General features: G+C 31.4%; 1 protein-coding gene across 5 annotated transcripts in view; it reads right to left on the reverse strand.

Annotated features, from left to right (window-relative positions):
- Positions 1 to 14639, reverse strand: part of LOC132704694 (uncharacterized) — a 31672-nt gene that overhangs the window by 3338 nt on the left and 13695 nt on the right. Inside the window, exons 1-4 of one of the 5 annotated variants that reach the window (XM_060674866.1) lie at positions 10100 to 10229; positions 9481 to 9613; positions 5493 to 5573; positions 4958 to 4981 (exon numbers count right to left, since the gene is read on the reverse strand). In XM_060674866.1, coding sequence (XP_060530849.1) covers positions 4958 to 4981; positions 5493 to 5573; positions 9481 to 9609 — 234 coding nt within the window. In that variant the 5' untranslated portion in view covers positions 9610 to 9613; positions 10100 to 10229. Of the gene's footprint in view, positions 1 to 4957; positions 4982 to 5492; positions 5574 to 9480; positions 9614 to 10092; positions 10231 to 14639 lie in introns of those variants that run through there. The other 4 variants (XM_060674868.1, XM_060674867.1, XM_060674869.1 and 1 more) reach the window with 4 other exon arrangements.

A 14639-nucleotide genomic window follows, 5' to 3' on the forward strand; every position in this document is an offset into this window, starting at 1 on the left:
TAATTTTGCAGATTTCTAATGAATCTTTTGCTTTGCCCATTAAACGTTAAGTCGTCTTTTATAAAATTTTGTTCGCATAAACCGATGACAGCTTCAAAATTGACTTTTGCGTATTTTGGCGCTTGATTGACATCCAGGTTTTGCAGAAATATATTATGCCTTATTTGCTTTAGTTCATATACTCCATTGTGGGTTTCTCAGTTTTATATTTTATATTTTACTGGCAATTCTTAAAAACGCAAAAATTGATGTCGGAGCAGCATTTGCGGAACTGAGAAAATGAGTTTAATTGTTTCTCGTAAATGGATTTTTTTGCATTTTTTGTGGTTAATATGTTATATTTTATCATTTGTTTAATCGTGGTTAAGGTAGTGCAGTATGTGCCAGCCCCTATAAAATACTAATGATACATCACACTGTTAGATTTTTTCAGAGAGGGTCTCTAACAAATTAGTTATTTAGATCAGTTGAAGCAACGGAGCCGTTGGTTATTATAAGAACAGTATCTCAAGGCTTAAGTTTTATAAAAGTCCCATTTGAACCAAAAAATCGAAGACTATACATGGTGCCCGCTACTGATTTAACTCATGTTTGAAAATATTGCAATTTTAGTACATTTTACTGAATATTAAAGGAAATTTCTCCAAGAATAAATTTTATCTGAAATAGTGAAAATTAAAGTTTTTTAGAATAGATATGCTTATTTATCTCGGAAAAAATTGAAAAGCAAAAAACCCCTCTAAATTGAACGAGGTCACTCAATTTAGTAGACGAAATATATCGTCCTATTAAGAAAATGTTTGGGCGAATAAAGCAGCGACCACCCCCAAAAATGCATCACCCTTTATATTTTTAAATTTTCGGAAATACCTAAAATAATTATCTTCTAGCAGGTATTAACTACTAATTAAAGTGAGAGATATTGTAAATAATAATAAAAAAATAAGTTTATCCCACTGTAGATCCGCTACCGACGAATATCGGGCTCATGTTTATATAAACTTTTTTGCTTAAAATGGTGAGATCTATCACTCCTTCCAGTTTATACCTTAAAACCAGAATCATCCCTTATAATAAGTTTTAATCAGCGGAATAAAAAATGCAAGTTTAAAATCTCTGTTGGCTGTTTGACCCCATTGCCTTAATTCTTGTAACGAGCTAGTTTACAAGGCAATGTCACCAATTTTAATGCCTAGCACATTCGCGTATCCACAAGACACGACGCGCTGATGTGTTTAAAAATTCAATCCTGTTTTTAATTGTCAGAAAAATTTCTTAATTGGTTATTACATAAGTGTTTCTTAATTTTTTAAAAATAAAATTTATTTTATTTAGTACCTACCTAACCTACATTTTGGAGGCCGTTTACTTTGAATGCGGTGTCATCACACTCGTGTAATGGAAATGTTTAAAATTTTATAAAAATAATTTTACAAATAGATTCCTGAGATGAAGGTCTTGGGGAATGGCGAGGAACATGTTCTTTAAGAGCAAGTTTAAATTTTAATTAGTTTTGAACCGTACCAAACGATTTAAGATTAAGTAAGTGTTTTTGTGAATAATTTTCTAAACCTATTATTCATTCACTGTCTTAAATAAAACAAAATGAAACAAAAGCGTACCAGATTGTCAATTAATAATCTCTTAAAGTTAGTAATGTTGGAAATTATTTTGAAGTTCCTAGAATGACCGCCAGGGGCCGTAATTGCATTCTTGAATTTTAAATCTCGTTTTTCGGTATCGATAATTTGGATTCTTTTTTGTTGACGGGTTTTTGTTCTATTTATTATAGAAAAACGCATTTCCATATCTTATACCTAACCTATAATATAAGTAAAAGAAATAATGACTCGAAATATTATCTAATTTTTGGGAATATTTTCACCATTTCTGTCATTATTAAATCCCAATTTTTATTTCATAATCAAAATGTATATAAATTTACTGTTAAAATACAAAAAAAAATATCTAGAATTATTAATACTCATTCAATATGATTGAATATTGGACATCTGTCGATACAACCTTCGAAATTTTTTGCCTTGGAAAACAAAGTAGCAGCCGTTTTGTTTAAGTGTAAATCATAGTAAGATGGCAGCAGCCTATAGTGTATATTGATGGATGGCCCTGTTTGTAAAAAAATGTCTTTTTGACCTGTAGAAGTACTTGGTATTTTTTTCTGCTAATTTTCAAAACATCGAAAACGCGACTCTTTCTCTTCTATGGGATGAAGTATATATTAAAATATAAAGTTTTCATTATTAATTATTATTGATATATTAAATATAATGTTAGGGTTTTAACAGTCAATTTATATACATATTACTAAAAGAGAGAATTTTAGTATTTAATATTGATATTATAGATAAGCAAAGACATATTGAAATGTGGTTTTCACTGGCTTATTAGATCGTTACTTGGCCAGCTTTTGTGATAGCGTTGCATTTATTTTTTGAGAAAATAAATTCTATTTTTCAAATAAGTTAATTTGTTCAAAGTGGTTTTGATAGCCCAAAAGAGCCATTTTTCCTTAAGTACTAAAGCCAAGAAAAACAATCGAGTTTATTCCCACTTTAAAACCGTGTTCACTTTTATCATCTGAAATGTAAGAAAATACGGGGTTTTAGAATTCCAGAATGCGATTACGCCCACTGACTGCCATTCTAGTAAATAAAAAAAAATAAGTTTTTTAACCCAAGTGTTTATGACAAGTAATTTTATATGTCATATTATAAATTAATGCTGAAATTCGAGATTTGAGAAACACGGTGTCAAAATTTTATTTTCATTTTTGGAGTTGGACATTTCCAACATTTACTGTGAGTTTGATCCAGATTTTCGCCTGGTATTCGTCTGATTAATGTTTTTTGGAAATAATTTATATTGTTTAAAAAAGTTATTTTAGAAAAATTGTTCCACCAGCCAACCAAAATATTTCGAAATGGACCCTTTTCACGTAAAAGTAATTGAGTAATTAATTTTTTTACCAAACACATACATACCAAACACCAACATAAATATGATATGATAATATGATATGATAGTGAGAAAAGACATTAACCCATTTTGTCCCAGTGGTGCGTTAATGCACCACCAGGAAATATTTTTGCACATCCATTTAGACATTTTATTATTATCATTACTAAAGGATATAAAATCGTAGAAATCGCTATTTTATGTGTAAAGGGAAGATTTTATATATGACTTCACAAGTTAACAAAAGCGGTACATAAATTTGTATCATATTTTCAAGTAAATCCAAAATAGTAAAAAAAAAGTATTTTGGATTTGTATCGTCATTTTTGTTAAGTCTATAGCATGTAGATCGCATCGCAGAAAACATTCACTGGAAATATTATATTGATTATGCTTTATTTTTTTGAAAATATTTACTGGTGCGTGAATGCACCACTGGTTTTATCTGTGAAACAAAACTTTGTTATTGCAAGTCTAGACAAGTCAGCACATGTAGAATAAACATACAAAAATTAGCGTGTTCTTTAGGATTAGTTTGTGCCTTGTACAGTGAACGTTACAGTTCGTGAAATATGGCATTTCCGAGGTATTTGACTCAAAAGGAATTAGAGGCGGCTATGGAGGAGATCGTGATGGATGAGAACAATAACAATGAAAGTGATAAATATTATTTGGATTTACGTATTCTTATGTATTGTGGCATGCCATTCCTTATAAATTTATGCTAAAAATAACTTGAAAAAATATATACAGAACATATTGACGCGGTCTATATTCCACCCGACGTGGACACCTTTGACTGACGAAGAAGATATGAACGAATAACATAAATCTGGAAGAGTTTGGGCAACCAACTGATATAGTTGAAAGAAATGTTGCAGCTGTCGTAGATGAAGTGGGTTATGGTAATCAAGGTCTCATGATCGTTCATGGTAATAAAGTCCGAAGGAGATGTAGAATCTGCCACAGCCACACAATTTACGTTTGTAATAAGTGTAATGTGCATTTACATACTTCATGCTTTGTAAAATATCACCAAAAATGAAACAAGATGCTACCAGTGGTGCGCTCACGGACCATAAAATATTATGCGTTTTTTTGTATCAAATCAGGTTCTACTTGGAAAACAATCTAGTTTTAGTTGTCTTCTGCCGAATTTGAACTTTCTTCTTTCTTTCTTCTTTACATCTTATGTGCCCCAAAACATTATTTAATGTTTTTTCCCAGTGGTTCGTTTTCGCGCCAGTATCTTTTTGTATATTTCGAGTTTTTATTTTTTTTTGACACATGTAATGTATTCTTAATTGCAACAATATAAATAATTTCAGAGCAAAAAAGTATTTTTTTTATTCTTGGCATAATATGGGTTAAGAACAAATTAAAATTTTTTATGTTAAAGAATCTCCACGTACCGATTTTCTTGCTGAAATTTTGAAAAAAAAAAAAGAAAAGAAAACTTTGGCGACTTGTGAATCAAATCACGTAACTTTTTACCTTAAAAGTACATGGGAAATTACCCTGTGGATTATCGGCCACTTATTAAATAGAACCCAATAAGACCTAGCGACGTTCAAGAACCAAAATGCCGGCTGACAGTTTATCAAATCGAAGATTTCAGTTGAGATGTATCATTTTTACAGAAAATTACCAAAATATTCCCAGATCTCTTTAGATGTTCTGAGAAACCGATTTAAGTGAGTGGACATCACTGTTTAGAAAATGGCCCAAAGTGTAGGTTACTGTGTGAACGAAAATGCTATCTCCGCCTGAGGGGCATCAATTTTTGACTCCCTTAGGCCACTACATTATCTAAAAGCTACATTACGTTTTTCCCAACATCCCGTATACGAGCAATTAGTTCTATATCGGATATTACGCAGTACATGCAGATTTAAAGTTATTTAGAGTGTGAAGAATGTATTCGATTTGCATTATAACGACCAAGGTACCAGAAATGGTGATTTAGTTAGTGTATACCTACTTGTTTCGCAATTTTTTTAAGCAACTGTAAAAGAAATTGCTTGTTAAAAATGATAATTATTTACACACATATAATATCGCGTCAACTGACCACGTAAGCGTTTGAAAAAAAAAATACGCTAGGAAATCATCAGCGGTACACTAAAGCAATTATTCGCAATTTAGCATTATCTGAAGCCTTTTCCTCGAACCTAGTTGAGGAGCATTCATAATAAAACCAGACGTCCTCGTAAATTAATTTCGACAAAAATTTGAAACATTTTTGGGTACGTATTTTTGGACTGAACTTTGAATATTTACAATTGAAATTGATTTTTATTTTATGTAAAAAATGTAGATGTCTGGTTTTGAATGGACGCTCTTCAGATTTTAAAACAAAAATGGTTAAAGCCGTTAGTCCTACATCTAGGCGTTCGTCAATATTTCAGTTAAATTTTGTGTTTAAATAAAATGTAAGTGTGCTTATTCTTGAGTAAAGGTGTCTGAATATTTTCTAAAGCAGTTTTAGTGTTAGACTATATTTTATTCATACTTACGTCGAATACGAATCCTATCAGTGCATTTTTCACTCCAAACGTAACTTCCACTTTCTTTTTGTCTTTGTATTTGTCTAGATCCTGTAAGGCATTTTCTTTTAAGATACGTTCGTATTCAGTATTACACAGTCAAAAAAAAAGGAAATAAATAAATAAAACGGTCGTTAAATTTCTGTAGTCTAATGATTTACAAAGTTTTCACCTACATGATCACTTTTCATGTTTCAAAAACAAGAATTTACAGTATGAGTGGGTTTCTTGTTTTGCTTATATTTAACATAAGTATCTGAGAGAATGGATCAATTTTTCAATTTTATTTTCAATATACATTTAATTTATTATCCTGGAAACACTTCGCAAAATTAATTAAGATATGAAATTTGGCTAGCTTCCGTACAGGTTAAGAAAATGGCGACTTAGTTGATAAAATAAACGTTTAATTTATTAACATTATTTCAGTTACGCACAGATGATTGATTTTGTGAGCCCTGGCATTTATTTTACGGTTATCAGGTAATTCCAAGGATTACTTTTGCTTACCTTTTTCGCAATATTTGTCGAGTTTAAGATTTACAATATAATAACGATTTATTGGACAGTCATATAATTATTGGAGAGATATAACTTGTTAGTAAATTTTGTTACTTTTCTAACGGTGTTATGAAATAGTATATTTTTTGTAAGGTGTTAGAATTTTTTTTTTTGCTTAATCGTTTTAAAAGTTTGATGGGACTCTTTACATTATTAGATTGCTTTTCTAAAAATAAATATAAAAATGACCGGTTTTAGATAAATTACACACAGAGTGTCCACTATGCGTTAAAACGGTACAATCTACCGAAAAGGAAACTTATTGTCCAAAATATCCCCATAGGTTCGAAATAGATTGATATTAATCACATAATTAATTTCAAATCATTTCAATTTGAAAATTAAATTCATACTTATAATGAATTATTTTGTTTTGTTCTCATAACGTTTGTTAATTATTAAATTTCCTTTTTATTTTCAATATAGATTCACTTGTTGCCATCGCTAACAAGCCAGGGGTATCATAAAAATTGGTAATTTCCCGTCTTCCTGTCTTGCAGAAAATAGCCGTTATTTTAGAACATCGATTGTAACATTGGAACAATTTGCATAAATCTGCGGCAATTAAATATATTACACCCGCCGCCACAAACCTCGCACTTTCTATACAATATAGCTGTTTCGGCATTAGCGCTATTTGCTTCTTTAATTAGCCATCCAGTTCTTTGCCATTGCGTAAGGTTTATGTCCCTCCCATGCTAGTACCAACCGGAGCTGCATGATTGCCCTGTATTTGCATTATTTTAATTATGTATTTTAGATCGTAACAGCCGTTTTAACGTTCTTGAAACTCGAAAGTAATAACCTTCAAAATGTATTGTTTGCGCATAACTCCTAAATGCATGTAAAAGGCGGTGCAACAATTAAGAGAAAAAAAGCGCATAATATGTAACTCGATCGGATAGAATGAACTGTGCGGCAACAGTTTAAATGTTCGCAATACGTCCAATTAACATATCCATAAAAAGGCACAAGTCTAAGCTTGCGGTTTACCCAGGAATTACTTTGGTAACGGATAAAATGGCCGCCGGCAGCGATTTGAACGTATATTAATCTGCTCTATTTATTGCGTAATTTGAAATTCGCATTAAATTCGTGAGCAAGTTTTGGGTAAGCTGCTAATACCCTAGTGATCGGGATCAGTTAGATTTGATCATGAAAATTGAAAAGGAACACTGTTAATTTTTAATTGGTTTCAGTGGTGTACCAAAAATAACGGGTGAGGAAAAGTCTCTTATGCTCGTCAGACTATTTAGAGCAAAATTTTTTACAAGCTTTGGCAAATACCAAAGAATTCTAGAAACGAAGTTAGATTTAGTATGGCAGGACTTCTTTATAACTCGAAATTGCCTTGAACTTAGCAATAAAGTAGCATTTAGCATATCATATTTATTTGTTATTGCTTTTGGTGGTTTCCTAAAAATAGCAGATATAATTTTTTTTTGAGGAAAAGCAAATTGTGCTTGTTGAACGATTTAAAGCAAAATTTTGGAAACGCTATGACAAATACCAAAAAATCTATAATTGAAGTTACAACTAGTGTGGTATGCACCTTTGGAACTGTTTTTAATCAGTCAGTTCATTGATGCTATAGATCCCATCTCAATTTTAAATTGCCTTGTACTTAAGGAATAAATGCTGAAAGTAGAGTTTAGAATATCAATGTAGAAAAGGAATACTATTCATTTTTTAATGCGTTCGGTGGTGTACCCAAAATAGCGGACTAGATTTTTTTTATCGAGCTATGTAGAGCCAAATTTTGGAAACCCTTTGGCTAATGCCTAGAAATTCTGTAGAAGTTTCAAATAGTATGGTATAGTATAGTATAGTTCGAACTGTTTTTAATCAGTCAATTCATTGATGCTATAGATCCCATTTCAATTTCAAATTGCCTTAAACTTAAGGAATAAATATTGAAAGTAGAATTTAAAATATCAATGAAGAAAAGGAACACTGTTCATTTTTTATTGGTTTCAGTGGTGTACCAATAATAGCCGATAGGATGTTTTCCTGTGGGGCTATTTATAAGTTATACCTCGTATGTTATACATATTTGGAATGTTTTTTGATGATTCTATTCATTGGTGCTATAGATCTCATTTTAATTTCAAATTGCCTTGAACTTAAGGAACAAATAATGAAAAGCGAATTAATGTTTATTTTTTAAGGCTCCTTATGGAGCTGTTCTGAGCAAAACTTTTAAAACGTTTTGGTAAATGTTACAAAAGCTAGACCTAGCATGCTATGCATATTTGGAATGATTTTTTATTACGCACTATATCGACGGATCCTATGTCTCCTTTTAATTTCAAATTGCATCTAATTAAAGGAGTAAATGATCAAAAAGGAATCTAAAATTTCAATGTGAAAAAGGAGCAATGTATTTTTTATTGCTTATGTTTACCAGGAATTCTAGAGCAATTTTATCTATTTTTATTGTTGTAGAACACCTGAAATAAAATTATGGCACTGGTTCAAAAATAAAAGAAGCCTGAAGGAATTGTATGGAAGGAATTTTGAAACTTATGGAGCCCAATTTAGAGTGCCAAACTTATAATTGAAATAAAAGTGTAAAAAAGTAAAAAAAAAATATATGACAAGTTTTGAAAGGATTCTAGTGGAAGTAACATTTAATTATTTTTTTATAGATATTTTCTTCACCGTTTTCGGCGTCCGAAAGTATTCGGGACCGTGTTAAGCGTGATTCAATCCATATATTATAAGAAATTGATTGCGAAAGATGCTAATCGGAACGCAAACAATCAGGAAGAAACCGCGAAGAATGTAAAAGTGCTGACCGACCGATTGGTGACGTAACGATTGTCGAGTGGGCTGTACAGTTATGAAGGTATCTTCCGAATAAGCTACCATCCGTTAATATCAACACAGAGGCGCGCATAAGTCTGCGTAATCTTTCCATGTAACAGCGACGAGAACAAACTTTGTTTTCTGCCTATTAAAGGATTCCATTTTATCTAGTCTAGACATATTATTTTATTATTATTTATATGTTAATTATATATGTTTTTTCGATTGAATTTTCGTTAGGTTCTACATAATTTTTGTTTTGCAATACGCCTTTTTTACGTTGCATATCTGTCTAAAAAAGTTACACTAATTTAAGAATAATTTGCAGATATTGGAATTTCAGTTAAGAGAATTATTCGGTAAAGTTTGCCGACCTCTAATGGCTACAAGCACAATCCGTTGTAGTTTCAATCCTGCATTCTTCGGTCAATTTAATCTAGTAATTAACTTTTTTAATTTAACTCTGACCGACGCCAATCAGAGAAACTTGACCTTTAAAGCAGATCGAACTGAATCGATTTTTGTTACGTGGTGCGATTAAGTAACCGTTGAGAGTCTTCTACTATTTTCGAAACTACGAAATACTTACTACGTGGTGGACCTCCCCGTGTTCGTACGCCGACGCGTAATTGGCTTCCCTCTTTGATAAGCTTTTACTTTCGGCAACAGTCGCCAAAAAGCAGACCAGTACGGCCGAACACCACAGAATTTGCCTCATGTTTCTAGAACAATAAGAAAAAACTTGTCACAGCAATCTTGACTTGATGGCGGATGCGCGGTGCATGCAATATCAAGGCATTAATAGTGTGCTTGACCGCGCACGCCGATGAACGAGATCAACCAACGGCGACTTCCTATCTCTATGCAGTGCAGCAAAGCAAAACCCGTTTTTAGAAAGTAAAAGTGAAGCACATGCACACACACACACTATACGACCGCTATACGACCACTATTATTATTATGAACGGCGTATTGAAATCTTATATGGTATACATGTTTAAAATATGGACGATACAAAATTGGAAAATTAAAATTGAAAAAAAGCGTGACCTCACGAAACCACAAAACTCGTCACAGCCGACGGACACTTGTTACGATGCGAGGAAATGAGGTATCGGGAAAGATCAAGTTTTCAAAAGCAAATTGTTAGGTTAGGAAAAAAGCGTGTTATTGTTATCGGAAAGCAAAAAAAACAACGAACTTCTTACACTATACGTGGTTGGACATGAACTGGTGAATGCAGCGGAATGTTAAAGAGCTTCTTATTTCAAAGACCGTATGTAGGTCGGACAAAGTCGAGAATGCTGGCGAGAATGGTCGATTGAAACTGCGGACCATCGAGGTCAAGGGAGGTAGTGGACGGGGTTGGTGGAGGATTGAATGATGGTGATGGTTGAGCTGTTCGCACATGTTAATATTGTAGGACACGTACCGAAAATGGTAATGAATCATGAGTAAATTTGTGGTAGGAAGAATAAGCTAAAAGTGTACAAAACAAAGTATACAACTTTCCTTTTTTACGTATGACATTTCGTCGCTTTGCTGGTGAACTATTCTAACCCACATAAACAAAAACTTGAGCTGGCGCGCTTTTAAAAAAGTCTGTCATTAGAGAGAAGGTTATGATTTTTACTTGCGTACTGTAATTTTTCGATTACATACATTATTTAATATGTAAATGTGGCTCAGCTCCATTCATTACAACAGTTTTTTTATTACGTATAAAAAATAAAAATTCTGCTAATCACAAATTATCCACAACAAATACCAACATAAACAAATAGAATTAATAATAATAAAAAACTTGAGTTTTCATCGATATCACTTTCAGTTTGAACTTCCATGCCATGAGAGACAGAGTTTATGGAGTCAGCTTCACAAGGTTTCTGTAGGCCTGTTAGTTGTCAAACTAAATAAGAACTAAAAGTTCAGATTTTCCCATGACAATTGTTTCGACAACACAGTGTATTTATCAAATTGATCAAACTGATAAAGACACGGTGTTGTCGAAACAATTGTCATGTGAACATATATAATTTCGTGAAAACGTGAACCTTTAGTTCTTATTCATTTTGTTAAATAGATATTGGTAAAGGCGCGATGTACAGATGTAAGTAGGCTATGAAATGCAAATAAATTACTATTATTATTAAATATTTTATTTAATAACTATAAATCACCATAAATTATATATTTAGTACTAATTTATTATTTTAACTTAAAAAGTTTTTCAAGAAGTGTTTGTATCCGTTTTTTCTATTTTCCTCTTGCAAAATTCTAGTCTTCGTTGTTGGTCCCCGGGATGCAAATTAAAAACTAGCTTAAATTTATAAGGTTTTTTGGATTTTGGAACGCCTACACTATCCTCAATTTTTCTAGAAGAATTTGTAGAAGTTGTTCTTACTGTCGCCAAAATATTAATTTATGTTATTATGCGTTTTTGGTCGACCTTTACGAAATGATCCAAAATTAAATAGGTTGGTTGTAAGCCTACCGGATATTCTTTTATTGGGCTGTCTTTGTTCTGGAAACTTTCAATATACATTTATCAAAGTTACATAAAAGTAAAACGTACTGTATTATACCTTATACATTTCTAAAGCCTTCTTTGACAGCTATAATATTTAGAACAATTTAATAAGACGGTCTAAGCAATAGTCAGTACTTTTGTAACATTAAAAATTCGACAGACAAAGCGTTTTTGTTTCGGTCAGAGCCAACGCTCTAAAATTGCAATTTAACAAATAAAATGCAATACAATGACGGAAAGAATATTCTGTCGACGGCATCTTTCGTTTCACAAAAAAGTATCAACATGACCAGTTTAGTTTTACTCATAACCGAGATATCGCGAATGACAACGAATTTCGGACACTGTTCATTTTTATTTATTTTTGAATGAAGAAACTTATTGGTGTAATGGTAAATAATGATGATTATAAAAATAAATAAGTATGAAGGCGACAAAAGTAAAGCAACATATTGTATGCAACGGTATTTTGTTGTATTTTATTTCAACGAAAAAATTAACATTAACAATTGAAAATAATACGAATAAGTAGTAATTGATAGAATATCCATTAATATCAATTATTTTCTGACAACGGCGTGGCATTAAAGTAATCTTCTTCTGAATGACAATTTCAGGAGTACTTGTCCAAATTTGACTAATTTTATTTATCAAGGATTGTTTATTTGGGAACATTTGGAGATTGTGCTGGCAAATCAATGTTGCACAGCTTGTGATGTATCCACATGAGGAACAGCCCCATAAAAATACAACCTTCACCATGTTTAATTGTAAGTGGTACGTTTTCAAACCTTATATTGATTGTTCACCGTTACGTCTCGTTCCATCAGAGTTGGATATTTTATAGCGCGTTTCATCACTGAATAGAACATTTATCCAGTCATCGGGCTTTATAGCTGACGTCTACTAAATACACCTCAATCTACTAACCTTCTTTGTACTGTTCGTAGACTAACCGTAATTTTAGGAAATTCGACAATAATTCTAGATGCGGATTTCTAAGGACCAATTTGAGCAATGCTTTTGACGCATCATTACTGTTGTTTCCTTCTCAGCTTCCACCTTTTAGCAACTTCTCTAAGTGTACTCTGTCATTATACGATGAAATTATTTTTGATATACTGTACCGGGGTAACACAAACTGTTGTAAAATATCGGCTTGTTTGTTACCTTTTGAAATTGGTATTAATCTTGGCATGACCATGGGTTAAAATATATAATAATCCTCACACAATTACTTTGGTCCTTACATTCGCTAAACCCTTCCTTTTTTGTACTTTTGACGCGTTACTATTAAACATTTAAAACTAAATGTAAAAATAAATTCATTTGTTTTGTTAGCGAAAATTCTTGCTGTCACCGATAATTATGCATGAATAATTATAAAATTAAATTAAAAAGAACATACCGCAAAAGGTAAAGATGTAGTTTTACTTCCTCGCTTAACGCACACTTACTTTTTATTATTTATTTAACATGATAGGAAAATATTACTCAGTAACATTTAAGAGTTAACAGTTAAGCCCGTACAATATATAAATTAAAAAGCATAGCAATACAAAAAAAGAAACGAAAATACATGTCAACATGTACTTATGATTATTTATATCAATTTATTTATATAAAAAATCTATATAACAAAAGCGATTTCAGTTCAGGTGCCTACCCATTTACGGCTTTTCTAATGTTGTAGGAGGTAAAATTTTATGACCACCAGAAACTCTGGTACAAAAACGATCCCATAAAAACTGATTTTTATGAGAGGGCGATATAATGTGTTTATACTTTAAGTCCAAATTATGAGCAACTAGTTACCGGAGCTTGAGAACTTTACAATATTTTGTCCATTTTTTTTTTCATTTTTCTACAAGATTTTCTATTAAAATAACGGATACATAATTTTTTATTTATTTTTTATTTTAATATTTGTGTCAACTTATTTGAAGCTATTGGTTACGTTTATTTTTATATTGAAATTAAATCAACCATAAATTATAATCCGCTTGGTTCTAGATTCATAGTCTAACCAAATCTAATTAGCATCCCATTTTCATAGTCATTAACGCTCCACCAGAAATTTTGCATTTTTGAAGCAAAAGTGAATATCTACAACGCAATTCTAGTATTATATGCATAGTACAGGTCCTGAATGGTCAATTGGCACATCGTTTTGCTATATTTTAAGTGATAATGTTTGTTTTATAATTTATTTTCAGATTTTCCGATTTTAATGTCAAAACTTCAATAAAAAATGTCTAATTTGCTGGTGAGTAGTAAGCATAATTTATTTCTGCATTATAGGAAACTTTCCTTACTAGTCCAATTTTTCCTTTAATTATGCGGAATGACTTTTAAAAATCTGAAAGTGCTGCTTTAAAAATAAAATAAATTATGATAATTTTAATCTATTTTGTTTAGCATGCTTACGTAAAGTAAAGTAATTATGACTATTTGCAAATTATAATAACTATTTTTGCAAAGTGTCTGCAACGACATGCAAGGTGTTAAAAATTGGCGAAACCTTTATGAAATATGTAATATTGACAAGTATGTGGTGTTGGCGTAAATAAATATGCGTCATTTACTTTTGGTTAGTTAGGCAACGTCATGAACCTATATGTTGTTGAAATGTATTTAAAGTTTGGGAGTACAGGGTGGTCGTAAGTGTATTGTTGTACCAGGAGAAGCATATTTTTCTATAATTCTGCGTTTTCTTCTTTATTATAAGAAATTGATTGTAATTTTGATGATATTAACTTATTATTATTGAATATTTTATTATTATTATTGAATAAAAAATATTAAACAGTTCTTGGACTTTGTACTTTTCATTTAAGTTATTTTTAATGGGTCTTCGGTTAGATATAAATTAAAGTATTTATTGTTTTGATTAATTGAGCATATTATTTCGGACACGCTGTATATTTTTCAACTGGTTCGCTATTTGCTTGTTCTCTACTGTTACCGTTTTGTAACAAAATAATTATTAAATAACGTTCAAAGACAGTCGATAAATTACAATTCATAGAAGCAGTGAGATAAGACCGATTGTTGATATATTTGCAAAATAATTATCAACTTATAGGATAATTAAAATTAACGTTTATAGTTCATTTACATGCACGGGATTTTTTTGTCGACAATTTTTTTCCGGAAAATCGTACCGCTTTAAAGGTCGTTTTATACTTTCAATTTTTTTCCCATCGGCTAAACGTTGC

The sequence above is a fragment of the Cylas formicarius genome, unplaced genomic scaffold (genome assembly GCF_029955315.1).
Source record: "Cylas formicarius isolate icCylForm1 unplaced genomic scaffold, icCylForm1.1 PGA_scaffold_7__23_contigs__length_41026272, whole genome shotgun sequence".
Taxonomy (NCBI): Eukaryota; Metazoa; Arthropoda; class Insecta; order Coleoptera; family Brentidae; genus Cylas; species Cylas formicarius.